The sequence below is a fragment of the Myotis nattereri genome (assembly GCF_964212035.1).
Source record: "Myotis nattereri genome assembly, chromosome: 2".
NCBI lineage: Eukaryota > Metazoa > Chordata > Mammalia > Chiroptera > Vespertilionidae > Myotis > Myotis nattereri.
This window is the reverse complement of record NC_138076.1, coordinates 154083900-154109941: the sequence shown is the minus strand read 5'-3', so window position 1 is coordinate 154109941 and position 26042 is coordinate 154083900. Positions and strand designations below refer to the sequence as shown.

At 38.1% G+C, this 26042-nt stretch overlaps 1 protein-coding gene across 1 annotated transcript in view; it reads left to right on the top strand.

Moving 5' to 3' along the window:
• TBK1 (TANK binding kinase 1) overlaps positions 1-23531 on the top strand; it is a 53294-nt gene extending 29763 nt beyond the window's left edge. The window contains exons 8-21 of the mRNA XM_081081240.1: positions 2013-2192; positions 3003-3199; positions 4677-4735; positions 5149-5240; positions 7752-7850; positions 8666-8744; positions 18428-18549; positions 18648-18724; positions 19321-19360; positions 19828-19929; positions 20057-20153; positions 20744-20850; positions 21082-21153; positions 22368-23531. Coding sequence (XP_080937366.1) covers positions 2013-2192; positions 3003-3199; positions 4677-4735; positions 5149-5240; positions 7752-7850; positions 8666-8744; positions 18428-18549; positions 18648-18724; positions 19321-19360; positions 19828-19929; positions 20057-20153; positions 20744-20850; positions 21082-21153; positions 22368-22419 — 1375 coding nt within the window. The 3' untranslated portion in view covers positions 22420-23531. The remainder of the gene's footprint in view (positions 1-2012; positions 2193-3002; positions 3200-4676; positions 4736-5148; positions 5241-7751; positions 7851-8665; positions 8745-18427; positions 18550-18647; positions 18725-19320; positions 19361-19827; positions 19930-20056; positions 20154-20743; positions 20851-21081; positions 21154-22367) is intronic.
• The last annotated feature ends 2511 nt before the right edge of the window (positions 23532-26042 follow it).

Sequence of the window (26042 nt, the reverse complement as noted above, 5' to 3'; positions counted from 1 at the left end):
ACTCACATTCTCACAGGTTTGAAAACTCAGTGGGGGAAAAAGATTTTCTTTCCCGGTAGTTTTAGCAAAGATTTTTGGCATTGATTCACATTTAACTAACTTACATGCTACCACCTAACCACCTCCAACTAATCATAACCAAATCTGGCTTTTATACCCATCTATGCACAGGGATTAGAATTAGAGAATAGAGAGGTGTAGATTCTCTTACAAAAGGAGGGAATATACATATCTCTTAGGCAAAAATTTAAAATGTCCACTACATATTTTGAAAATTGTTCAGATAAGGAATTCTTTCAAGGCCTGTTACATAGTCAAGAATATATTTTTAAGACTACTTGAAATTCCATAATTGAGCATCTGTTTGAGCATATTTTATAATTTAGAAAAATAATAAAGTCCTTTATTAGTCAAAAGTTATTCGTAATTGAATTGGCACTAATTGATTACTAAATGGTTATAGTAATTTTACTGCCTAAATAAGTGTCAATGTAAAAAACTAATTTGAGCAAACTGATCACATATGCTGAGGAGCAGGATCTCAGATGCTCTGGAGAATGGCAGCTTTCCAGCTTATTTTATATACTAGAATCAAAGTAGAAGACCTCAGGAAGGTGCATGAAATCCATTGGTGATAGAATAAGGAAGCGGGAGAAAGCATAGCAGAGCAATCTCTAGGATTGGATAAAAGACAAAATGGAGAAAAACATACTTCCTTTAAACAGGATATTTAATAGTTAACATTTACAGCATGTAGAGATGGTATGCAGGGAACAAAATAACAATGAGGGGGTCTGGTGCTCTGGTGCCCGCGGTAGTGGCTTCAAGAGTAGGAAAATAAAATTACTCTGACATTTCAAAGGTATGTCATCCTAGATCAGGGGTGGGCAAACTTTTTGACTCAAGGGCCACAATGGGTTCTTAAACTGGACCGGAGGGCCGGAACAAAAGCATGGATGGAGTGTTTGTGTGAACTAATATAAATTCAAAGTAAACATTATTACATAAAAGGGTACGGTCTTTTTTTTTTTTTTTTTTTTTTTTTTTTTTTTAGTTTTATTCATTTCAAACAGGCCAGCCGCAGGCCGTAGTTTGCCCACGGCTGTAGATGCATAAGAACAATACACAGAACTCACTTAAGGTAAAGTTAACCTTTGCTAGGGAAGCTATAGGCCTGGATGTGACTACCCGCTATGATTTTCCCAGTTAGAGATTAGTGGTCAGGCCATCCTGCGTGGTTATTTCTCTTGATCCCTGAGCCTGCCAGGCCTGCCATGTGCCCCCACTGAGCTTGTCAGCTTTATTGTATAACCCCTTTTTCATTCACAGAAGTATACTATAAAAGGCATATAAATTCAGCCTAAACAATTATATATTGCAGTGCCATATTAAAAGGACATTAAAAAATAAAGGAGGCCAGGCCATTGTGACTCAACGGTTGACCAAGAGGGCACTGGTTCGATTCCCCATCAGGGCACATGCCCGGGTTTCAGGCTTGATCTCTACCAGGGGGAGTGCAGGAGACACCCAATCCATGTTGATGTATCTCATGGATGTTTCTATCTCCCTTTCCCTTTCTCTCTCTCTCTCTCTCTCTCTCTCTCTCTCTCTCTCTCTCTCTCAATAAATAAATAAATAAATAAATAGTAAAGGACATTAAAAACCCTGAAATTAAACAATTATCTTATCCTCATGATCACCTGATTGATTTCACCTAGATGGTTTTGTATATACAGTGTTAGAATGTGTTTGGAAAAGTGAGGAAACTTGGGAATGAGAGAATCAAAGAAAATAACCAGTAAAAGATAAATTAACATAAAAATACCATAATCCCTGATTTATTGACAAGTAATATTAAACTAAGGTTACCTGGCTTTTTGAAAAGTTGGAAGATTTTTTAAAACTTTGATCTAATCTAATAACAATTCCTTTGATTTGGTAGTAAATATTATGACTTTGTACCTAGATAAAATACGCATTCATTCTTCAAATTTTTTTTAATACTATTTTAGGGGTCTTCAAGTTCTACTTACCCCTGTTCTTGCAAACATCCTTGAGGCTGATCAGGAAAAATGTTGGGGTTTTGACCAGTTTTTTGCAGAAACTAGTGATATACTTCACCGGATGATAATTCATGTTTTCTCCCTACAACAAATGACAGCTCATAAGATTTATATTCATAGCTATAATACGTAAGTACCTCTTTATGTTTTCTTCCTAGATGATAATGTTATATAATAATTATCTTCATATATTAGGAGAGAAAATAGAAAAGATACCTCAGCTTCACCAGAGGCACCCACTTCCCACTTAGAGAATAATGTTTAAGTGCTTAGTATACATATGCTCATCCAAGCCTGAGCCAAATCTTAGCAAAGGCTTGTGAGGCAGACAAATCATAACATTGCTGCTGAAACGTTTCTTTGATTTCATGAATCTGTTTAGGGAGAATCTAGCTTTTTCCCAAAAACATTTTGAAAATACCTTTATTAATTGAGTTAATAAATACTATGTAGTGATGTTATAAGTACTGTTCTCAGTTCTTTATATATTTAAGTCACTTAGTCCTCACAACAAATCTGTGAGGTGGGTCCTATTATTCCCATTTTACACATGAGGAAACCTAGCACAGAGGAGTAACTGAAAGTAATTCAGCAAATAAATGGAATAACTGGAATTCTAACTCAGTCTGATTTCAGAGCCATTGCTCTTAACTCTGCTATGTTGGCTCCCCATTATTTAATATTAAGAACCCTGTGTATTGTGCCTACCCAGTATATGTATGCAAACAGAAATATTTTAGAATTGCTGTTTAGACAGTTTAGATGAAATTTTTAGTTTAATAGACTTTGTAGTATTCACATCAACAAAGTGGGGTTTCTGTGGACTGGCCCTGACCTGAAGTACCACTAGAAATGGATGTTGTACTCAGTCATTTTAAAAAAGACTTCCCCTCTCTTTTTATCTCAGTTATGTTGTCTTTTTGGATTTTTCTCACACAGTGCTACTGTATTTCATGAACTGGTGTATAAACAAACCAAAATTATTTCTGCAAATCAAGAACTTATATATGAAGGACGCCGTTTAGTTCTAGAACCTGGAAGACTAGGACAGCATTTCCCTAAAACTACTGAGGAAAATCCTATCTTTGTAGTAAGCCGGGAACCTCTGGATACCGTAGGATTGAAATATGAAAAAAGTAAGTTGGGATTTTTCTTGTTCTTACTAGCCATTAAAAAAAAACCAACACTGGCCCTGACTGGTGTGCTCAGTGGTTAGAGCATCGGCCTTCACACCAGAAGGTCACAGGTTCGATTCCTGGTCAAGGGCACCTACCTGGGTAACAGGTTTATCCCCCACCCGGGTCAGAGCTTAAGGCAACCAGTTGATGTGTCTCTCACATCGATGTTTCTCCCTCTCTCTCTCTTCCCCTCCCCCCTTCCACTCTCTCTGAAAAAAAGAAAAAGAAAAATCAATGGAAAAATATCCTCAGGTTAGGATTAACAAAACAAACAAACAAAACCTAAAAATGATTATCTTCATAAAGTTGATTGATGATGACATTATTGTAGACCTTTCATAAACATTAAAATTTTGTAAATTAGTTGTACAAAATTAGTAAAATTTAAAAGCCTTTGTAGGTAATACAATTTGATATTAAATATTTTATTTCATAAAGTGGTAAAATAGTTTGTCATGTATGTTTCACTGTAGCTTTCTGCTTTTAGTATTTTACTCATACTCAAAATAACCTTTTGTGCCATAAATTTCAGCAAATATTTCTTGTGCCCAGTGTGAATGGGACACTTTGCCAGGCTTTGGAGTCTAAGAAAAATTAGATCTGCATTTTGGAGTCTTTTAAATTATTAACTGTTGAAAAAAATAAACTATCCAGATTTTTACATTTCTATTTGGATTTTGGGATTTGATTTCAACTTAAATAGAGGTATTGAGCTGGTTGTGTTGGAATATATTTAAGAAAAAAATGAAATTCCTTCGAAATATTGTAGGTAATTTGTAATAAGATGAGCATTATTGTTTCAAGTATTGTTGTTGTTCTTTTAAATATGTTGTATGATTTTTATTTTTTTTAGAGAGAGAGAGAAAGGGAGAGTGAGAGACATTGATCTGCTGCCTCTTGCATGCTCCCTCCTAGGGATCGAACCCAAAACCTGGACTTGTGCCCTGACCTGGAATTGAACCTTCCACCACTTGGTGCATGGGAGGATGCTCAACCACTGAGCCACACCAGCCAGGCTGTTGTTTTTTTTGTTGTTGTTGTTGTTTTTAATATATTTTTTTAAAATATATTTTATTGATTTTTTACAGAGAGGAAGGGAGAGAGATAGAGAGTCAGAAACATCGATGAGAGAGAAACATCGATCAGCTGCCTCCTGCACATCTCCTACTGGGGATATGCCCGCAACCCAGGTACATGCCCCTGACCGGAATCGAACCTGGGACCCTTCAGTCCGCAGGCCAACGCTCTATCCACCAAGCCAAACCGGTTTCGGCCAGGCTGTTGTTTTTAATCAGGGAAAGAACATTATAGTTTGTCACTATGTTTAATTTAATTTAACGGTTGATGTTGAAGTTAGAGGTTAGTATATAAAGGATACAATAATTTACTCAAAATTCTCTATTTCTGATTTTAACTATTTTATTTAATGTTTCAGTTTCCCTCCCTAAAGTACATCCACGTTATGATTTAGATGGAGATGCTAGCATGGCTAAGGTTAGTATTTAATTAAATTACTATATAAGAACATCTGAGTTCAAATTATCTTATCAGTAGTGGAAGCAATAAAATGTATTGTGTCTTTATAGATGCCTATTTGATTTAGGAAGTCATTCACTTAAATTGTTATCCATTGCAAATTATTTTGTGTTCTTTCTTTTTAACGTTATAGCCTTTTTTTTGATTCACAGAAAACTTTCTCCATGGAGGCAGTGCATGTTTAACATTATCATGTTAAGGTTGAAATGTTCATTACAGTTCTATCTATCCTTAGCTTTTAGAGATTGGTAGTTAATTGTGTTTTTAATTAAACTGATAAAAATATATGTTTGAAAATTTTTATGTAAAAGGTTTCCTTGCCCTGTACCATAGTTAGCACCAAATAATAACATTTTGCATTTCTTCTTTAGGCAATGACAGGAGTTGTGTGTTATGCCTGTAGAATTGCCAGTACCTTGCTGCTTTATCAGGAGTTAATGCGAAAGGGGATACGATGGTTGATGTAAGTAACAAGTGGAAATTTAAAAAATGGATCTTTACATAGACCTCACTAAATAACTGGTAACCGCCCCATCTCTTCAGACTAGGTTGGGTCAACTGCTTGATTTTGTTACAATATTTTGTTTTCACATTTAGTTTATAAAACATTTAGCAGCTATTTTATTCATTGATTTTATAATGACCTTGTGAGACAGGATATTAATATCTGAGTTTGAAAACTTACACCACACTTACGATGTGATGGCAAATGAATTCCTTTTCTGAGGACCTTAACTTGGCTGTCATTTCATTGTCTTGGGAGGCTTAGTCATTGTTGTAATCCAGTACAACCTGTACTTCTTTCCAGGGTTTTTGTCCTCAGAATCTCTTCCTAAATAAAGTATGCACTCAGTTTTTATTTTTGTTTTTTTTTTAATATATTTTATTGATTTTTTACAGAGAGGAAGGGAGAGGGATAGAGAGTTAGAAACATCGATGAGAGAGAAACATTGACCAGCTGCCTCCTGCACACCTCCTACTAGGGATGTACCCGCAACCAAGGTACATGCCCTTGACCAGAATCGAACCTGGGACCTTTCAGTCCGCAGGCCGACGCTCTATCCACTGAGCCAAACCGGTTTCACGGCACTCAGTTTTTTTTAAAAAATAAAAACAGCATTTTTTAAATTCACATGCTATAAAATTTACCCATTTTTAAAATGTGCAATTCAGTGATTTTTTTGTACATTCAGAGTTATGCAATCATCACCCCTAATTTTTATCAACCCCAAAAGAAACCTGCACCCATTCACTCCCCACTTTTGTTATAACCTCCTAGCCCACCACTAGTATACTTTCTGTTGTTGTAGATTTGCCTCTTCTAGACATTTTATATAAATGAAAGCATATGCTATGAGCACACACTCACCCTGACAAGCAATTTAAAAGCTAATTTTTTTTTTTTTACTAAGTCACTTAATATAGTTATTCTTGGTCAGAGTATTGATCATCTAGTTTAGTATGTTCCCCTTAAAAGTGATGCTCGGAAATGTTTTGAAAATGACCTTTTTTTAACTTTTCATGATTTATAGATATCACCTTTGCTTCTGATAGAAATGGAGAATAAATGGTATCTTTTAAGAATCATAACTAGTTCTATACAACATCATTTGAAGTTTTTGAATTTTATACGCCCACAGTAATGGCATCATGTTCTCTGGACTCCTAGTGTTCTTCAACTTAAATTCTTGTAACAGTTTCTGTGTGCCCACCTCATTCCTAGCCTTCCCTTCTTGCAAAAACATGTATGAAGCATGTCATCATTCTTGTTCTGCTGCTGCTTCTAAGGAGAAAAAGGGCTCTTTTTTCCCCTTTGATCTTTATGTTTAATCCATAAATGTATGCTTATAATACTTTTTATGTGTCCATAAGCCTATGTTTTTCTCTTTCCATTAAGAAGCCTCTTTGCTTTTACTAAATAGTTTCTGGAGAAATCTAAATGTTGACTCCATTTGTTTCCACAGTATTGTTACTAACAGCTCTCGTTTCTCTTGCTATTGTTACCTACCCTAATCACTGCTCCCTGAAGCTTTTATTCCTTTTACTTTTGAGCTTTTAGTTTATTAAGTCATGAGAAAATAATTTTTAATGTACACCACTGTTGGTAAACTTTTTTATCAGTTAGTAAGGTCTCTTTGTTTTCATAACTTTTAAATATGTAAATACCATTCTTAGCAAAAACAGACATCAGGTCTTAGTTTGTTGACCCTTGATGTAAACCAAAAGCCCTTCAATTATATTATTTACTACTAGTGGCCTGGTGCACAAAATTCATGCACTCCAGCAGGGGGAAGAGGGTCCCCCAGCCTGGCCTGTGCCCTGTCACAGTGCAAGAGCCCTGCAATCCATCGCCCCAAAGAGTTAGGTCCTGCCCACCCATCTGGGGCTCCTCGATGAGTTGCCCCAAAGAGGTAGGCCGGAACTGGGGGAGGCCTGCGGACCCCTGGAGCAGGCGCACGGAGACGCCTCCATCATCCCCAATCCCCGTCCTCAATGCTGCAAGTTCCCGCCCACCCGCGCCTGCTGTGCGTGCAACCTGCTGATTGGTCGTTATGCATGAGGGCATCCCGACCAATTTGCATATTACCCTATTATTAGTATAGATGTCATGCTGCTTCTTGAGAGGTTGTCTTAATTTAAAGTAGCAATCGAACAGCAGTCTACTATGAGTAGTAAAAATTTTGGTGGTATAAAATGTAATGCTATTCAGCTTATTTCTTTTATTGTAGATTAGTTTTTATTTTTAATCTATTAATGCTTTAGATTTCTAAATTGTTAACCTAATATGTAGTAATGGTTTATGCCCTAGATATGTATAAGACTCACAAAAATGCTTTTAATAATAAAAAGTGAATTGGCTCTCATAATATATCAAGACTTAAGAAATTTGAACAGAAGGATAGCAGAGTAATTAGTGGTAGGCAAGAGAAAACAAATAATTCCTTAGATATACTAATGAGAATATTTTTTTTAGAGAATTAGTTAAAGATGATTATAATGAAACTGTTCACAAAAAGACGGAAGTTGTGATCACATTGGAATTCTGCCTCAGAAGCATTCAAAGTATGAAAGTGTGAGTAGGTTACTTCCTTAACTAATAGTTGTTAAAATGTTAAATATTGTTACATTTCTGTTTAATTTGTTTAATTATCCTTGACACATATTGCATGCTATGCAAATGTTTGTATTAAGGCACAACCTTAGTTTAAGTTTCTTCCTCACAAAGGCAGAAAAATATCCAGTTGTCTCAGTAAGAAATGAACACCATCTCTGTTAGTATTTCTCCTTCCCTTTGTTAGGGAAAAGGTAACCTGAGCCAGAAACATCTCATGTTATACCTTACAAAGCAGATGCTCTGAATAGGAAAATAAAAAGCCTGTAATCAACAGAGGAAATAGGAAGAGGTATTCTAGAACTGTAGTTTTGTAGTATTTTTAGAATTTGGGGTTTACTTCTAGTTTACTTTGCTTATTAAGCTTATCCCTGAGAATGTCTTTTGAAACGGAATATTTTTAAATTGCCCTCTTCCTAGACTATACTATTGGTACAGCATAGGAAATATGATTAGTGAAATCAGAATTTACTGTTGACCACTATTAATTCTGAAATGTAGTATTATGACTATTATCCTGGCATGAGACTATATGAAATTAAGTTGTCTTATATTTTATCTCTTAACCTGCAAATGTTTAAGTATATAAAATTCTTTCTTTACAAAGACATCAAGTTTTCTTGAAATCTATTGCTTTGTAGACTTTGTATTCAGAATTTTATCCTTAAATTATGATGATAATAAGAACTCAAATGTAATTTATAAAAAATCTTTTTAGATTAAATCTGTGTATTCATTATACTCATTTAATTTTTCCATACTTGGTTTTCACACAGATATGAAAAATTGTTGAAAACCAATCTAGAAGCAACAGACTTAGATGAAATTTCAGACATACACACCAAATTGTTGAGAGTAAGTATTTACAAAATTGTGAGAATCATAGGCTCATAATCAGTTTCTTTGCTGGTGAGAATAGATCTAAACTTTCCGAGAGATGATGTACTAAAGGATACCTAAAGTATCCTTTTCCTATTTTTAGGTACTGTCTATAATATTTAAATACCGTCGCTGCATGCAGTTCTTTACAATGTTTCCAAATGCCTGCTTTGCTTTAAGCCCATTTCTCTCTCCCTCTCTTCCTGTCTCTTTAAAATTGATAATGTTCTTGTGTTGCTTCTATGGCAGTTAAAGCAAGCTCATAAATGTAATTTAACAACAGGGTACTCAAACTTGCTTAGAATTAGATGCAAGTTAGGAAAATATCAGATCTTTTCTAAAATAAAAAGTAAGGAAAGAAAGATTTAGGTTCCTAAAGGCTGGGAATCATTTCTATACCTAAAGAAATTAGGACAAAAGTCTCTCTTCTACTGAAAAAAATACAGTAGCATTTCAGGTAGTTTCTGATCTCTTAATACAATGTATTGTAAAAGAACTGATTACTAATCCCAGGATTGCCCCTATCTACCTATCTATTCCTGCCTGGTGACTTAAGCAAGGCCTTTAATTCTTTGCTTCCTTATTTTCTTTTTCTTTAAAATATGCAGTTTTTTATCCTGTTGTACCAATTAAATGAGATAAATAAAAATGCTATACTCCTGCAAGTTTTTAGCATTTGAAGTATTCTTTCATGAAATGGATGTTAAATTAAAAAGGAAAAAGAACTTGATACAGTATCCCTTTTCTCTTTTTCCAGCTTAGGCTGATTTTTAGGTTTTTTTTCCTTCAGTTTTATATCTAGAACAGTGATTTTCAAAATATGAGTCATGAACAACTAGTAGGTTGTAAAGTTTAGTGTGTTGCAGTCAGCAGTGTTTTTAAATGGAATGGAATAGAAAATGTTAGCATACATCACATATAATAATGAAATTACTGTTCCAGGAAACTTTCAGTTCAGTTATATATATACACATTTAAGTGATACAGAGTTAAATTAAAGTGAATGTCATGGTCAAAAAAGTTTTTTTAAATGTTGATATAGAATAAAGCAAATAAAAGTTAAGAAACAAATTGTCTTCCCCAATATTTGTTTGTTTTTAAATACAGGCAGTTATATTGTGTTTTCTGTTCTTTTTCTGCTTTTGTCTTAGAACTTTATTTACTGGCTCATAGTCTGAATAGATACTTATTTCTAGTGCAAGCGTCATTTGAGCACTTGGAATTGAAGTTGTATGTTTTCTTTAGGGAGCCCAAGTGTTTCTCACTTGTGTGACATTTTTGGGAAGATTTGGATTTCCTATGAGAATTGGAGCATGGATGATTAAATAACTTAAGGTCGCTGAGTCTTATGAAATTAGGGCTTTAACTTCAGGCCAATTACTTTTCACTATGTTGCATTGTTTTTTTCTCATAACTTGCTTATTTGCTTAAATTCTCCTAATGGAGATCTTAAAATTTTTTCCTACTTTAAAACAAAATGTTTAAATAAAATGTATATGTAGTAATGATACCATATATGCTCCCCACCCAAAAATGATTCTCAGAGTAGGTCATGGACCAACAGCCCCAGCCTCACATAAGAACTTGTTAGAAATGTACATTTTGGGGCCCCAGCTATTGAATCAGGAACTGTGATGGTAGGGCCCAGAAATCCATTATTTGAGTTGTTGGGGTTTTTTCTTTAAATACTTTTTTATTTTTTAATTACAGTTGGCATACAATATTATTAGTTTAAATGTACAACCCAGTGATTAGACATTATATAACTTACTAAGTAATCTTTCCAATGCATTTTGTGCCCATCTGATACCATATATAGTTACTATGATATTATTGACTACTAGTGGCCTGGTGCATGAAATTCATGCACGGGTCCCTCAGCCCAGCCTGCCCCTTCGCACAGTACAGGAGCCCTGAGGGGATGTCCTACTGATGGCTTACGCCTGCTCCTAAGCTGCAATTAGGCCTCCCTCTGCGGGAGGCGACCAGGATGATCAGGGGAAGGCACCTGAGGATATTTTTCCGTTGATTTTTAGAAAGCGTGGAAGAGAGAGGGAAAGACAGAGAGAAACATCAATGTGAGAGGGACACTTCGATTGGTTGCCTCCTGCATGAGCCGAGGCTCTATCCACTGAGCCAAACTGGCTAGGGTAGGATATGACATTTCTTTTTTTTTTTTTAATATATATTTTATTGATTTTTTTACAGAGAGGACAGTAGAGGGATAGAGAGCTTGAAACATTATAAGAGAGAAACATCAGTCAGCTGCCTCCTGTACACCCCCTACTGGGGATGTGCCCACAACCCAGGTACATGCCCTTGACCAGAATCGAACCTGGGACCCCTCAGTCCTCAGGCCGATGCTCTATCCACTGAGCCAAACCGGTTAGGGTGGATATGACATTTCTTGGAAGGCAGCTATGCTCACCACTATACCACCAACACCGCACCAATATGGCATTTCTTATTCCCTCCAGCAGCGGACCTTCGTTTTTTCCCCCAGGAGTGAGGTGGAAAAACCCTAGATCACCTTCTTGGATTCTTATTAGCCAAGTTACCAAGAACACTGCGAGTGGCGTACTGTGAGCTTAGCCAATGAGTGGTCAGAAAAGGTGTTTCCTGTGCAGCTCACATGTGTAGAGGCAGCACTTAAGGCCCCGCCCACCCACGTGCACCTCACCGGGCACGCAGCCCTGCCCAACCGTGCACACCTGTTGTACACGCAGGTGATGGATTGTGATGGCATGAGGAATCACGGCATGAGGGTGTGACGTCCACATAAGCTTTTATTAGTATAGATCAGGGTTCCTCAAACTTATTAAACAGGGGGCCAGTTCACTGTCCCTCAGACCGTTCGAGGGCTGGACTATAGTTTAAAAAAAAACTATGAACAAATTCCTATGCACACTGCACATATTTTATTTTGAAGTAAAAAAACAAAACAGGAACAAATACAATATTTGTATTTGCATGTGGCCTGCGGGCCGTAGTTTGAGGACCCCTGGTATAGATATTCCCTATGCTGTACTTTACATCCATGTAACTGTTCTGTAACTACCAATTTGTACTTCTAAATCCATTCATCTTTCTCACCCATCTCCCTAACCCCCCTTTGATCTGGCAACCCCCTTCGATGTTCACCATATCTCTAAGTTTGTTTCTGTTCTGATTCTTTGTTTATTTTGGTCTTTTAGAGTCATTTGTTGAAAGATATGTATTTATTGCTATTTTATTGTTCATATTTATATCTTTTCCCCCCATCTGCTTCTTAAAGAAGATCCTTTAACATTTCATGTAATACTGGTTTGGTGGCAATGAGCTCCTTTGCCTTTTTCTTGCCTTGGAAGTTCTTTATATGCTCTTCAATTTTAAATGAAAGCTTGCTGGGTAGAATAATCTTGGTTGTAGGTCCTTGCTTTTCATCACTTTGAAAATCTTTGCCAGTTCCTTCTGACCTGCAAAGTTTCTGTTGAGAAATCAGCTGACAGTCTTATGGAAGCTCCCTTGTAAGTAACTAACTTCTTTTCTCTTACTGCTTTTAAAATTCTCTCCTTGTTTTCATCTTTTTGCATTTTAATTATGATGTGCCTTGGTGTGGGCCTCTGGGTTCATCTTGTTTGGGACTCTCTGTACTTCCTGGACTTATATGTCTATTTCCTTCACCAGGTTAGGGAAGTTTTCTTTTTTTAATATATTTTTTATTATTGATTTCAGAGAGGAAGGGAGAGGGAGAGAGATGGAGACATCAATGATCAGAGAGAATAATTGATCGGCTGCCTCCTGCAAGCTCCCCACTGGGGATCAAACCTGCAACCTGAGCATGTGCCCTGACCAGGAATCAAACCTGACCTCCTGGTTTATAGATCAAAGCTCAACCATTGAGCCACACCAACTGGGCAGGGAAGTTTTCCATTACTATCTTTTTTACACGGGTTTTCTTTTTTTTCTTGTTTTAATATATTTTATTGATTTCAGAGAGGAAGGGAGAGGGGAAGTGAGATAGAAACATCAATGATGAGAGAGAACCATTGATTGGCTGCCTCCTGCACACCCTGCACTGGGGATCAAGGCTGCAACCCAGGCATGTGTCCCTGACCAGAATTGAACCCAGGACCTTTCAGTCTACAGGTCAACGCTCTATCCACTGAGCCAAACCGGCTTGGGCTACATGGGTTTTCAATTCCTTGTTCTCTTTCTTCTCCTTTTGGTGCTCCCATGATGTGAATGCTGGTACACTTGAAGTTGTCCTGGAGGCTCTTTATACTATCCTCATTTATTTTTTAATTCTTTTTTCTTTTTACTGTGCTGATTGTGCTTTCTTATCTTCCAAATCTCTGATTGGATCCTCTCCATCTACTCCACTGTTGATTCCCTATAATGTATTCTTCATTTCTGACTAGTTATTTTTTTATGTTTTCCAGTTACATTTTTATGTTTCCTGCGTCTCTTTGTTGAAATTCTTCCTAAGTTCATTGAGCATCCTTACAACCAGTGTTTGGAGTTCTGCATCTAGTAGATTGCTTATCTCCATTTAATTTAGTTCTTTTTCCAGGGTTTTGTTGTATTTCTTTTTTTTCTTTTTTTTTAATTAAATCTTTATTGTTCAGATTATTACATTTGTTCCTCTTTTTCCCCCCCCATAACTCCCCTCCTCCCAGTTCCCGCCCCACCCTTCGCCCTCACTCCCCACCCACTGTCCTCATCCATAGGTGCATGATTTTTGTCCAGTCTCTTCCCGCATCTCCCACAGCCCTTTCCCCCCCAAGAATAATCAGTCCATTTCCTTTCTATGTCCCTGATTCTTTTATGATCACCAGATTATTTATTCACTTGATTCTTAGATTCACTTGTTGATAGATGCATGTTTGTTGTTCATAATTTGTATCTTTACCTTTTTCTTCTTCTTCCTCTTCTTAAAGGATACCTTTCAGCATTTCATATAATACTGGTTTGGTGGTGATGAACTCCTTTAGCTTTTCCTTATCTGTGAAGCTCTTTATCTGACCTTCAGTTCTGAATGATAGCTTTGCTGGATAAAGTAATCTTGGTTGTAGGTTCTTGGTATTCATCACTTTGAATATTTCTTGCCACTCCCTTCTGGCCTGCAACGTTTCTGATGAGAAATCAGCTGACAGTCGTATGGGTATTCCCTTGTAGGTAACTGAGTTTCTTTCTCTTGCTGCTTTTAAGATTCTCTCTTTGTCTTTTGCTCTTGGCATTTTAATTATGATGTGTCTTGGTGTGGTCCTCTTTGGATTCCTTTTGTTTGGGGTTCTGTGCGCTTCCTGGACCTGTGAGTCTATTTCTTTCACCAGGTGGGGGAAGTTTTCTGTCATTATTTCTTCAAATAGGTTTTCAATATCTTGTTCTCTCTCATCTTCTGGCACCCCTATAATTCTGATGTTGGTACACTTGAAGCTGTCCCAGAGGCTCCTTACACTATCTTCGTATTTTCGGATTCTTTTTTCATTTTGCTTTTCTGGTTCGGTGTGTTTTGCTTCTTCGCATTTCAAATCTTTGCCTTGATTCTTGCGCTCCTCTGGTCTGCTGTTGGGAGTCTGTATAGTATTCGTTATTTCAGTCCGTGTATGCTTAATTTCTAGTTGGTTCTTTATCATAACATCAAGGGTCTCATTAGATTTCTTGAGGATCTCACTACACTTATTGGCGGCTTCTAGACAGTTCTTAAGAGACCTTAAAAGTGTGGTTCTGAACTCAATATCCTCCATTGACAGTTTTGTCCTGTTTCTTTGTCTCCGCATTTTTTATGCTTTCTTGGTGCACCCCCTAGTGGTCTTTGTGCGCAGTCTTGTTGTAGTTAAGCCTTGATTGTTGTCGGCAATACCGGGGGGTGATTTGACCTCCGGGCTAACTGGCTATGAGAGTCCGCTGTGTCTGCAGTGGGAGAGCTTCTGTGCTGGATCTCTAGGGTGGTGCTAATCTAGCATTTGCCTGAGGCTATCCGGCAAATGGCTCTGTGCAGGGCTTGGGCGGGGCGGGTCCCTGGGGATCTACAGGGCGGGCCGGAGCGAGCAGTTATGGCTGCTCTCAGTTCCGTCCCTAGGGGCTCTGCCTCACAGAGTCCCAGCAACTGCTGCAATCCTCGGAGAGAAAGCTGCCTTCGAGTTCCGACCGAAGCCAGACAGTCCTGCTTCTCCCGTTTGAGTCTGGGTCCCTAGAGACTTGCCCGGATCTGGAGCTCAGAGTCTGAAACTCCCTCCCGATTGAAAACAACAACCGCGCCCTCCACCTCCAGCCCGCTCCTCGTGCACTCCGCACCTTAATATTTCACTTCAGCACTGCGCTTCCTCTGAGTCTGGGTATGATATTCTCTTTCCTCCTAGTTGTAGAATTTCCACTCAGCCAGCCTTCCTGTGGTTCTGGATGATGTCCATTCCGTCTTTTAGTTGTTTTTTGAAGTGGTTGTTCAAGGCAGCAATCTCCGGTGTTAACCTATGCCGCCATCTTGGTTTTTTCTCCGTCCCTCTCACCTCTTTAGTCAGCCAAGAGGAGAGCAAATGGCTGGAGCTCAGCCAATTGAACTATATGAAGATACACTCTGAATTCTCAGTACATAATTCAGAGATAACAGGTTAGAGTTTCCTCCTTACACTGGCAGTGGCCTCATCAGACTGTCCTGGTGACCAGCCAGGTTGTTGCAGTCACCCAGTCTGGTTCTGTGGCCTCCCATCTCCTCTGTGCATCCTCGTATTTCTTCATTTGAGACATATTTCTTTATCTCCTCATTTTGGCAGCCTCTCTGTGTTTGTTTCTACGTATTAGGTAGAGCTGTTACGTCTCGTGGACTTGGTAGAGTGGTCTATGTAGTAGGTGTTCTGTAGGATCCAGAGGCACAGCCTCCCCGTTCACCCAAGTTGGGAACTCTAAGTGCGCACCCCTTCCCCACTGTTTGCTGTGTACACCCTCCTGTTGTAGTTGAACCTTGATTGCTGTTGGCACCTCAATGGGAGGGCTTTACTCCTAGGCCTATCAACTACAAGGACTGGCTGCAACCACTATGAAGGATCAGCTTTCCACTCCATGAAGGAGGGTTTATTTCATCAGGGCTCTTGTGCCCACTGAGTATGTTGATTTTGGAGGTGGTTGGGTGATGCTTCAACGTGGTCTGCTGGCTCTGGGGCCTCTCAGGACGTTCAGGCCCAAATCCGCTGTGGCTTGTGTTCTGCCCAGAGCCACCTAACCATGAGTTACAAAGCAATCTAAAAATGGCTTCTACTTGTGCTGGGCTTGGAAGTGCCCAGGAGAGGCCAAGCTGTGGACCAAGGCTGGCTACTGCTAGTGGCAGGCCTGAGGCCACATAGCACGAGGTACAGGGAAGACCAAGGCCAGATGCTGCTTGTAGAGAGATTTTAGGAAAATCTGAAGCATGAGCCAAAACAGGCCGTTGCCTGCAAGTTAGGTAGGGAATCTCCAGGGTGGGGTGAATAGTGTTAGCCAGGTTAATGGAGGCTCAGATGTGTCTGCCTGCTGGCTGTGTTGGGGGAAGGCTTAGAAAAGGAACAATGGCCTCTGCCAACACTTCTGTCTGGGAGAAAACTACTTCTCCAGCTCTTGTCCTGATGCCAGACAATTCAGTTCCTCCTCCTATGTCCCTGGTGCCTTTGGAGCTACTGCCCCAGCGCTGGAGCTCAGAGGGTGTGAGTCCAGGTAAGTCCATGCATGGGCCCTTTAAAAGGGACATCTGCGACTCCAGTAGCCCTCCATCTCACTCAGCCACAACCCCCCCCCCTGGATTTTACAGCCAGAAGTTATGGGACTTCTCTGCCTGGCACTGGAATCCTGGACTGGGGGGCCTGGTGTGGGGCTGGGACCCCTCGCTCATCAAGGTGGACCTCTGCATCTGAGTTTTCCCTCCCAATTTTTATCTGTCCCCACGTGGGTGTGGAACCAGCGTGTTCCATGTCTCCGCCCCTTCTACCAGTCTCCATTTGACTTCTTTAATTCCGTAGTTGTAGGACTTCCATTCAGCCATATTTCAGGCATTCTGTAGTTTAGTTGTATTTTTTATGTGGTTGTAAGAGAAATTGTACCACGTTTACCTATGCCACCATCTTGACTGAAAGCCCCAGCAGTCCATGTTTTAACAAGCCCTCCAGAAGATTTGGATGCTGCTAAAGTTTGACAAGCACTATTTTAGCTCTCTCTTTTTATATATATTATTAAATTATTGTTACCCTGTGAGCAGACAATTGTTATTTTTATTTTTTGTATAATACTATTAAAGAGCATTTTCCAGTTTTCGGTTTTTGGTGGGTTTTTTTGTAAATCTTTCTTTTCATAGAAATAATATTGTAGCCAATGGATTTATTAGTATTTTTACTTATTATCTTCCTGTTGTTGGTTTTTTAGGTTGCTTGTCATTTTCACACTTCTATGTAATGCTGTAAAAATAAATAACTTTATCCATAAACTATTTTCCATAGTTTGGAAGTATAAGGTACTTAAAGCATATACTTAACATATTCTTTTTTTTTTTTTTTAAATATATTTTATTGATTTTTCACAGAGAGGAAGGGAGAGAGATAGAAAGTTAGAAACATCGATGAGAGAGAAACATCGATCAGCTGCCTCCTGCACATCTCCCACTGGGGATGTGCCCGCAACCCAGGTACATGCCCTTGACCGGAATCGAACCTGGGACCTTTCAGTCCGCAGGCCGACGCTCTATCCACTGAGCCAAACCGGTTTCGGCTACTTAACATATTCTTAACATTGATGTTAGAGAAGACATAAAGCATAGAAAGCAAGACATATTTGACCATAAAACTTAAGATTTCTATATGTTCAAAAAATGTTAAAAAGCAAACTGAGAAAATATGATAAAGGTTTTTTAAATAAAAATACCTCATTCAAATTGATAAGGAAAACATTAAATCTGCAGTTAAAAGACAACATTTAGAAATTATTTTAAAGATCAGTAGACCTAATAAAACTCTTGGGGAAAAAATGTTTACAATATTAATAGCAAAATGTATTATAACAGTAAGGTACTATTTTTTGTCTTTCAAATTAGCCAGGCTTCATCAGAGTTTTTGGTTCAACAGGTGGGACCCCAAAGTGTGCATTTGTAGCATGTTCCTATGTGAGCTGAGGCTGCTGGTCCAGTGCTGACAAGAGTGTAGTAAAAAGGGCATGATTGTTTGTTGCTAATGGCAGTGTAAACCGCCACTGAAAACTTTATTTGAAATCAGTAGTATGTATAAGAATCCTTAATATTTAGGTATTTTTATTCTTTAAGTCTGACCTTTATCCTTTCTTTAAAAGTTTTACAAATGCTTAGTTCTGTGGTAGGTAAATGATAAATACTAAGCTTAAAATGAACAGGATCTTAAATGATATTTCTTTTCATTTTCTGTTTTTAATAGGAATTATCTTTTTGTTTGGCATCTGAACATATAGAGCACAGTCTTGGCTACCTACATTTTATCCTTGGGGCTTTATTATGGGATAGACTATTAACCATATTTTACAGAGAAAGAAACACGCTTAATTGAATGATTAAATGTATTTGTATGTTCAGACTTTGAGTTTAAATAATCCATAAAGAAATATGATTAAAACTTTAGACTCCATTGGCACTGTGATTATCATTTCTGATTTTTTGGTAATCTGGGCCTGAACCCATTGATTTTATTTAGCTTTCCAGTTCTCGGGGAACAATAGAAAACAGTCTTCAGGATATCGAAAGCAAATTATCTCCAGGTGGATTGCTGTCAGATACATGGGCCCATCAAGAAGGCACTCATCCAAAAGATAGACAGTAGGTTATAACTTTATTGGTAGTTTCTGCTCTTATTAATAATGTACTTTTTCCACATCAAATCAGTTAATTTATTTGGGTTTTTCTTCCTTAAATAGTGTAGAAAAGCTACAAGTCCTGTTAAATTGGATCACAGAGATTTACTATCAATTCAAAAAAGACAAAGCAGAACGTAGTAAGTAAAATTTACCATTTGTTAATCTAATAAAATTAGCCCTACTAGTTGTAATACAGCTTATAGTGAAGAACAAATTTAGTATATTTATAAGGATGTCTGCTTAAGTTATTTTTCAGAGATTTGATTCTGTCAGAAATTAAATGTACTAAGTGATTTTTAAAACCAACCTTTTGGATATTTCAAACCAGGGCTCATGAACTCCACAACTTCTGGAGGCCAGCACATAGCAGGGATAAAATTGGCCAGTGGAGACTGAGGAGAACCGGAGAGGAGATACCCCCATCCAAAGGGGAGAGTCACTATTTAAATTCACCTGATTTATTGCCCAATCTCTCTGTATCTCAAAAAGAGCTAGAAAAACAGGTTTTATTTGAAATATCCTATTTTTAAATGTTGGCAGCATTTTCCTTTTTAATGTTAACACCTTACAGACCAAATGAAAGCATTTGTGGCCTGTATTTAACTCATGGGTCACAAGCTAGTGACCCTGCTTTAAACTCTTAGGTTTTTTAAAGTAATCTCAAAGAAGAAAACTACTGTGTGTGATTTTATCATTGTACATTTACAAAAGTAATATATTTTTTTACTTTTAGAATTACCTTATAATGAAGAACAAATCCACAAATTTGATAAGTAAGTGTCCAGATTATGTTTAATAATTATTTTGGGTTATGTTATTAATGTAATTCTTAAAGTTTAAATTAATTGCAATTTAAAATATGTTTTAATCTTGGCTCTACACAATTATTACTGTGTGCACATATTTGAGGCTCACTTACCTAGCTCCAAATTGAGAGCTTCCTGAGGTGGGAGAAAGGGGCAGGCTTCTCCTGCCTCAGGTGCTTCTGTTGCATAAGGGCAGATAATGGAGAGAACAGACTTAACTACCTTCTTAACCTTAACTCAAATATTTTTTTACCATTCTCCCTTCTCATTCTCCTCCTATTGCTGCTATTACGTCTGTTAGAAACATTTGGCCTTCGTAAATATTCTAAAGTCACAACTTTCAGGGAACAAATTTTACATATTGGAAAGTTTTTAAATATTGGAAATAGAAACAGTGATATTGGTTTAAGCCTCTGATTATTTCTAAATTCTAGGCAAAAACTGTATTACCATGCAACAAAAGCAATGACCCACTTCACAGATGAATGTGTTAAAAAGTACGAGACATTTTTGGATAAGTCAAAAGAATGGATGAGGTAGGTAAACTATTTGGGGGCAATGAGTGGTTGATTGTATAATACACATTTTAATGTATATTATATATTTTAAGTAGGAATAACATTTCATTAGATTGCTTATTAATTGATTCTTTTTGGTTTTCAGAAAGATGCTTCATCTTAAGAAACAGTTGTTATCCCTAACTAATCAGTGTTTAGATATTGAAGAAGAAATATCAAAGTATCAAGACTATACAAATGAGGTACAGCTACCAAAGTATTTAGGGGGAAAAGTACCTTTTTTTCTATTAGGAAAAATGGAAATAAATTCTTTTCCGTTTACATTTTATTATGAATGAGAAGGGAGAAATAGTACATAATATGCATGTATCAGCCCTACTTGCCTGTTTGTGGGATATAGAGATACATATTTTTTAATCCTCGCATGAGGATATGTTTTTATTGATCTTTAGAGAGAGAGAAGCTTCAATGTGAGAGAGAAACATTGATTGGTTGCCTCCCATAGGCACTCCGATAGGGATTGAGCCTGCCATCTTTTGGTTTACGGGATGACACTCGAACCACCTGACCCACCCAGCCAGGTCTGTGGTATATATTTTGAGCCAAGTTTTAAGAAATTAGTTGTTTTACAGTTGAAAACATCTGGTAGACTGTTATTTTATCATCCATAACAAAAGATTTTTAAAAAGAGTATTGATTTAAGTGTTATATCACTGATGGTTTTGAAATTAAAATGTAAAGCTATAAATGGCTTATTAAAGTCTGTAACATTTGATCTAAGATCTGTAGTATTTTGTTCTGTGATTGATGTGGGATTTTTTTTATGTTTTAGTTACAAGAAACGTTGCCTCAGAAAATGTTTGCAGCCTCCAGTGGAATCAAACATACCATGGCTCCAATTTATCCATGTTCTAACACATTAGTAGAAATGACTCTTGGGTAAGAAATTTATTATTTGATAACTATGATGTTTCCATTTGTTTTTGTTTCCGTTTGTGATCTTGATCTTTTATTTTGAAATGTTTTGTATTTGTTGTGAATATGTTTGTAAATATTATCTAGTGACTTAGTTTAAGCTATAGAACTAAAACATAATATAAATACAATTCTAAAACATTTGCATACTTTTTTGAACAGAGATGCTTATTTATCTTTATTTTGTATGTATAGTATGAAGAAATTAAAAGAAGAAATGGAAGGGGTGGTTAAAGAACTTGCTGAAAATAATCATATTTTAGAAAGGTGAGTTAATGCAGATATCATTCTGCCCTGTGATTTTATATGCAGTCAAGTACATACGTATCTATACCTGTATCTCTCTGTCTTCCTATATCGATAGATTAGGCCAGTGGGAAAGCGATATAAAATCAGGACCCTTATTTTGGTGACTTCTATGATGCCTTTTAATTTGTTTGGGATTGTTTGGATAAAACCATGTGAACTATGATTGATTCCATTTTATAGAAGCACTGGTTAATAGAATTATTTATTTGCTTATTTGAATCAGTTTGTGTTAATTATTTTTTATAACATTTTCTCATTAAAATTATAATTTTCAATTTTGGAATCAGAGTTGCTTATAAGATGCCAGCACCCTGATTGGTACTGGGTAACTTTCAGAGCTCTCTGCAAATCTCCCTGTAAATGCAGATTTTTGAGGAGTTGGGTGAAAATGTTTAAACTCCTGTTATCTAAAAGGTCAAATCTAAATTCATATTTGAATTCAAAGAATATAATAGTCTACCCTCAGCCTACTCATCCAACTATATTTTTCACTGCTCCCCAAAATGACAGTCTGTGCTTGCTTTGGCAGCACATATACCAAAAATAGCAGTCTGATGCTTATTTCGCAGAGATGCTTATTTATCTCTATTTTGTTCCATACTACACTGTCCCTGTAGTATGTCATACTTACTCTCAACTCCACATCTTTGCTTCTGCATCCCACCACAACAAAAAGAAGTTACACAGTTCTTCCTAATGCTTTCTGGGTTATGTCACTCTCTGTTTTCTCTTAAGAAGTTCTCCCCAAGCCACTGAATTGTATTTTTCACATATTTATAATAATACCACTGTGTTTCATTAAGAAATAGAGTAGTTCACAGTTGCTTAAACTCTTTATTCCCCTGAAAAGTATTCTATATATTCTGCTATAAAATGTTAGGGGCCAGCCTAACCGGTTTGGCTCAGTGGATAGAGCGTCGGCCTGCGGACTGAAGGGTCCCAGGTTCGATTCCGGTCAAGGGCGTGTACCTTGGTTGCGGACACCTCCCCAGTAGGGAGTGTGCAGGAAGCAGCTGAATCGATGTGTCTCTCTCATCAGTGTTTCTAACTCTCCTTCTCCCTTCCTCTCTGTAAAAAATCAATAAAATATATTAAAAATAAATAAATAAAATAAAATGTTAGGGGCCAAATAAAAGAATCTTTTGATGATGTCTTTTTTCTTCTGTTTTTAGGTTTGGCTCTTTAACCATGGATGGTGGCCTTCGCAATGTTGACTGTCTTTAGCTTTCTAAAAAGTTTGAGAAAAGTTTCAGTTTGCACAAGAAAATAATGCTGAGGCATTAAACGAATGCTTCTATAAGTGGTCTCTTGTTTCTACAATTCAGCATTTGATGTGGTCGTGTAAATATGTATAATATTGTAAATACATAAAAAAATATATAAATTTTTGGCTGCTGTTAAGATGTAATTTTATCTTTTAACATTTATAATTATATGAGGGCATTTAACCTCAATGAGCACTAGAAGAAAGCCATTACTGCTGTGTTGAGATATTGATCATCTACTCTTCTGTGTAAGGCTGGATCAGATATCTCTGACTGCCTACTGGAACATTTTTAAATGGACCCAAAATTGGCATCCTTACAAATCAGGAGACTGATGATACTTTTGTAAGTGGTAGAATGGAGAGGTTGCTTCTGTGGTGGGGAGCAGAACCGAACCACTGTTTTCACAAGGATCACAATTTTTTTGAGAAGGATAAAGTGGCATTATTTTATTTTACAAGGTGCCCAGATACTGGTTATCCTCGTATCTTTTTACTTTCAGATAAATTACTGAGCAAAATTTTTAAGCAATTTAATTATTAAAAGCTATTCATTTTTATTTAGGTCATGAATTTAAAATTGTCGTAAAAATTTTAGGATCATTTCAACTCTTTTAAGCTGTATATGTCTTCTTTAATTCTGCTTACTACTTCATGAAAAAAATCAATAAATTTCTCAGTTTTAATGTAAATAATTTGTATTTTTCTGTGTACAACAGTTTGAGAAACAAAAAATAGTCTTTTTAAAGAAATATTATGGATAGTGGTGCTAAATTAGTCTCAGACTATTGGATGTAGGGACAGTTTTGTTTCTCTTCTAACCCACTGACTCCAGTGTAGTTCTTTCATAAATTTATGCTGCACAAATCCTAAGGTGGCATTCTCTAAAAAATCTACCCAGAGTTTTAAACTAAAGCATGCCCAGCAAGAAATTATTTTGTCCAACAAAGATTTATGTAGGTTTTCGTTCCCAATATGTCAGATTATTGAAGTGTGATTGTATACAATCTGTATGTCCGTGATAAAGATATCATGTCCTAAGCCTAGAGAGTAAATTTGACATTGGGCAACTAAAAGTGGATTAGGATTTTATTTGAAATCTCAAATTGATTATTATTGTGGTAAGGAATTTTAAATGTCATATAAGAACATTATAGAAATAAATGCATGGGTTGAGTGACTTTACTTATATGAACACAATTATCCCCTGTCAAATATTATACCTGTTGCTGAGAGTGGAGTGAAGGGGTGTTTACTCCCTCTAGATTTTAATTTTCAGTTTGACCATCTAACATGTATGCCTCTAATTGTATAATTTAAATGATCATATTATTGAAAATTAGATGAAATTTTGCTTAAGTTATGTGATCAGTTAATATATTGACAGATACAGTTTTTATTTCAGTGCCTCTAGAAAAAAACACCACTAAACCCTAGTGGCAGGGATTATTCTATCTAATAAAAGAGAAACATGGTAATTAGCCACACATCCGCTACCCTTCCCATTGGCTAATCAGGGCGATATGCAAATTAACTGCCAGCCAAGATGGCGGCTGGCAGCCAGGCAGCTTGAAGCTAACATGAGGCTTGCTTGCTTCAGTGACAGAGGAAACCAACATTCCCCGCCTGCCTTGCCAGCCTCTGAGCTTGCAGTTTGAAACATTGTTACAAATACAGAAGCTAAACAAAACCCCAGAAACCTGCTTTCAGCCAGCCAGGCCTCAGAGCTGGAGTTGATCCAGTGTTTCGATTATAGAACCCAAACAAACCAGATACCTGCTTTCAGCAGCAGAGGCCTCAGAACTGGAGCCAGAGCTAAAGCTGGCCCAGAATTTAAAAAGGAAAAAAAGGAACAGTTGGGAGCTTCAGTCACCCGCCAGCCTGAAAACAGCCCTCAGCCCCTCACCCAGACTGGGCAGGCACCCCAGTGGGGACCCCCACCCTGAAGGGTGTGTGACCAGCTGCAAACAGCCATCATCCCCTCACCCAGGCTGGCCAGGTACCCAAGCGGGACCCCCACCCTGATCCAGGACACCCTTCAGGGCAAATCAGCCGGCCCCCACCCGTGCACCAGGCCTCTATCCTATATAGTAAAAGGGTAATATGCCTCTCAGCACCGGGATCAGCGGAGCCGCGAGGCCTCCTGGCACCGGGATCAAGTGACAGGGGGCAGCACCCAAACCCCCTGATCGCCCTGCGGCTCTGTGTGTGATGGGGCGGGGCCACAACCTCCCTATCCGCCCTGCTCTGTTCGTGACAGGGGAAGGTGCCCCAACCCCCTGATCCGCCCTGCTGTGTGTGACAGGGCGGTGCCCCAACTCCTCTATCGGCCCTACTCTGTGAGTGACAGGGGAACTCCCCAACCCCCCTGATGGGCCCTGCTCTGTGCATGACAGGGGGCAGCGCCCCAATTCCCTGATTGGCCCTGCTCTGTGCATGACGGGGTGGCGCTGCAACCTCCCCATTGACCCTGCCTTGAGTGTGACGGGGCGGTGCCCCAACCCCCCAATCGGCCCTACCCTGAGTGTGACTGAGGGTGGCATCCCAACCTCCCGCCCTGCTCTGTGCATGACGGGGCGGCACCCCAACTCCCCAATCGACCCTGCTCTGAGCCCGACCAGGGGCTGTACCTAGGGATTGGGCCTGCCCTCTGCCACCCGGGAGCGGGCCTAGGCCAGCAGGTCGTTATCTCCCGAGGGGTCCCAGACTGTGCGAGAGGGCACAGGCCGGGCTGAGGGACCACCACCCCCCCCCCCCCCGAGTGCACAAATTTTTGTGCACCGGGCCTCTAGTATTTTTATAAGTTGATAAGAGCAGTTCTATTCCACATTAGTATTGATTAATACTTACTGTTTTATTCCCCAGGTTAAAAATCAAAATTCAACTAATATCTAATTCAGGAATTGGGCAGCGTCTCATTTAGCAAGGATACTCTGAGGAGTTATGCAAAATGAAAAGTTATTATAGAAAGGAGGTGGGGCAAGGGAATCATCAGCAAAAGAAAAATGAAGGTATGTGAGGATAGTAATGAATTCAGGGTGATGACAGCTTCTCATTGGCTAAACCGTGGTGTTTCTATTGGCTGGTCTTATTACTGGCAAGAAGAAAATCTTCCTTCCCGCTGAGGTAGAACAGTAGGTACTCTTCCTGTTTGAGGTAATTGATGAATAGTTGTCTGAGGGAAAATTGAGAGAAAATAAAGTAATTTGAAGGTGAGGTTATATTAAAAGCCAAGGCTATTTCTATAATCCAGTTTTCTGCCTATTCCTGGGGACTTTGGCTTCAGAGAAGTTTGCTACAGAGAGATGGAAATGTTTAGCTTGAAAAAAAAAGTAAAAAACAGCCCTTATTTTCAATGAACCTTAATTTGCTTGTGGAATTAAAATACCTCAGAATAAACAAAAAAGAATAAGTTAATCACATTGAGTTCCCCTTCCTTCTCCTAGAAAACTAGAAAGGTCAATGAACCTTTATTCAGGTCAATTCATGTAGCATATTTTATTTTTTAAATATTTTTAATTGATTTCAGAGAAAAGGAGAGGGAGAGAGAGATAGAAACATCAATGATGAGAGAGAATCATTG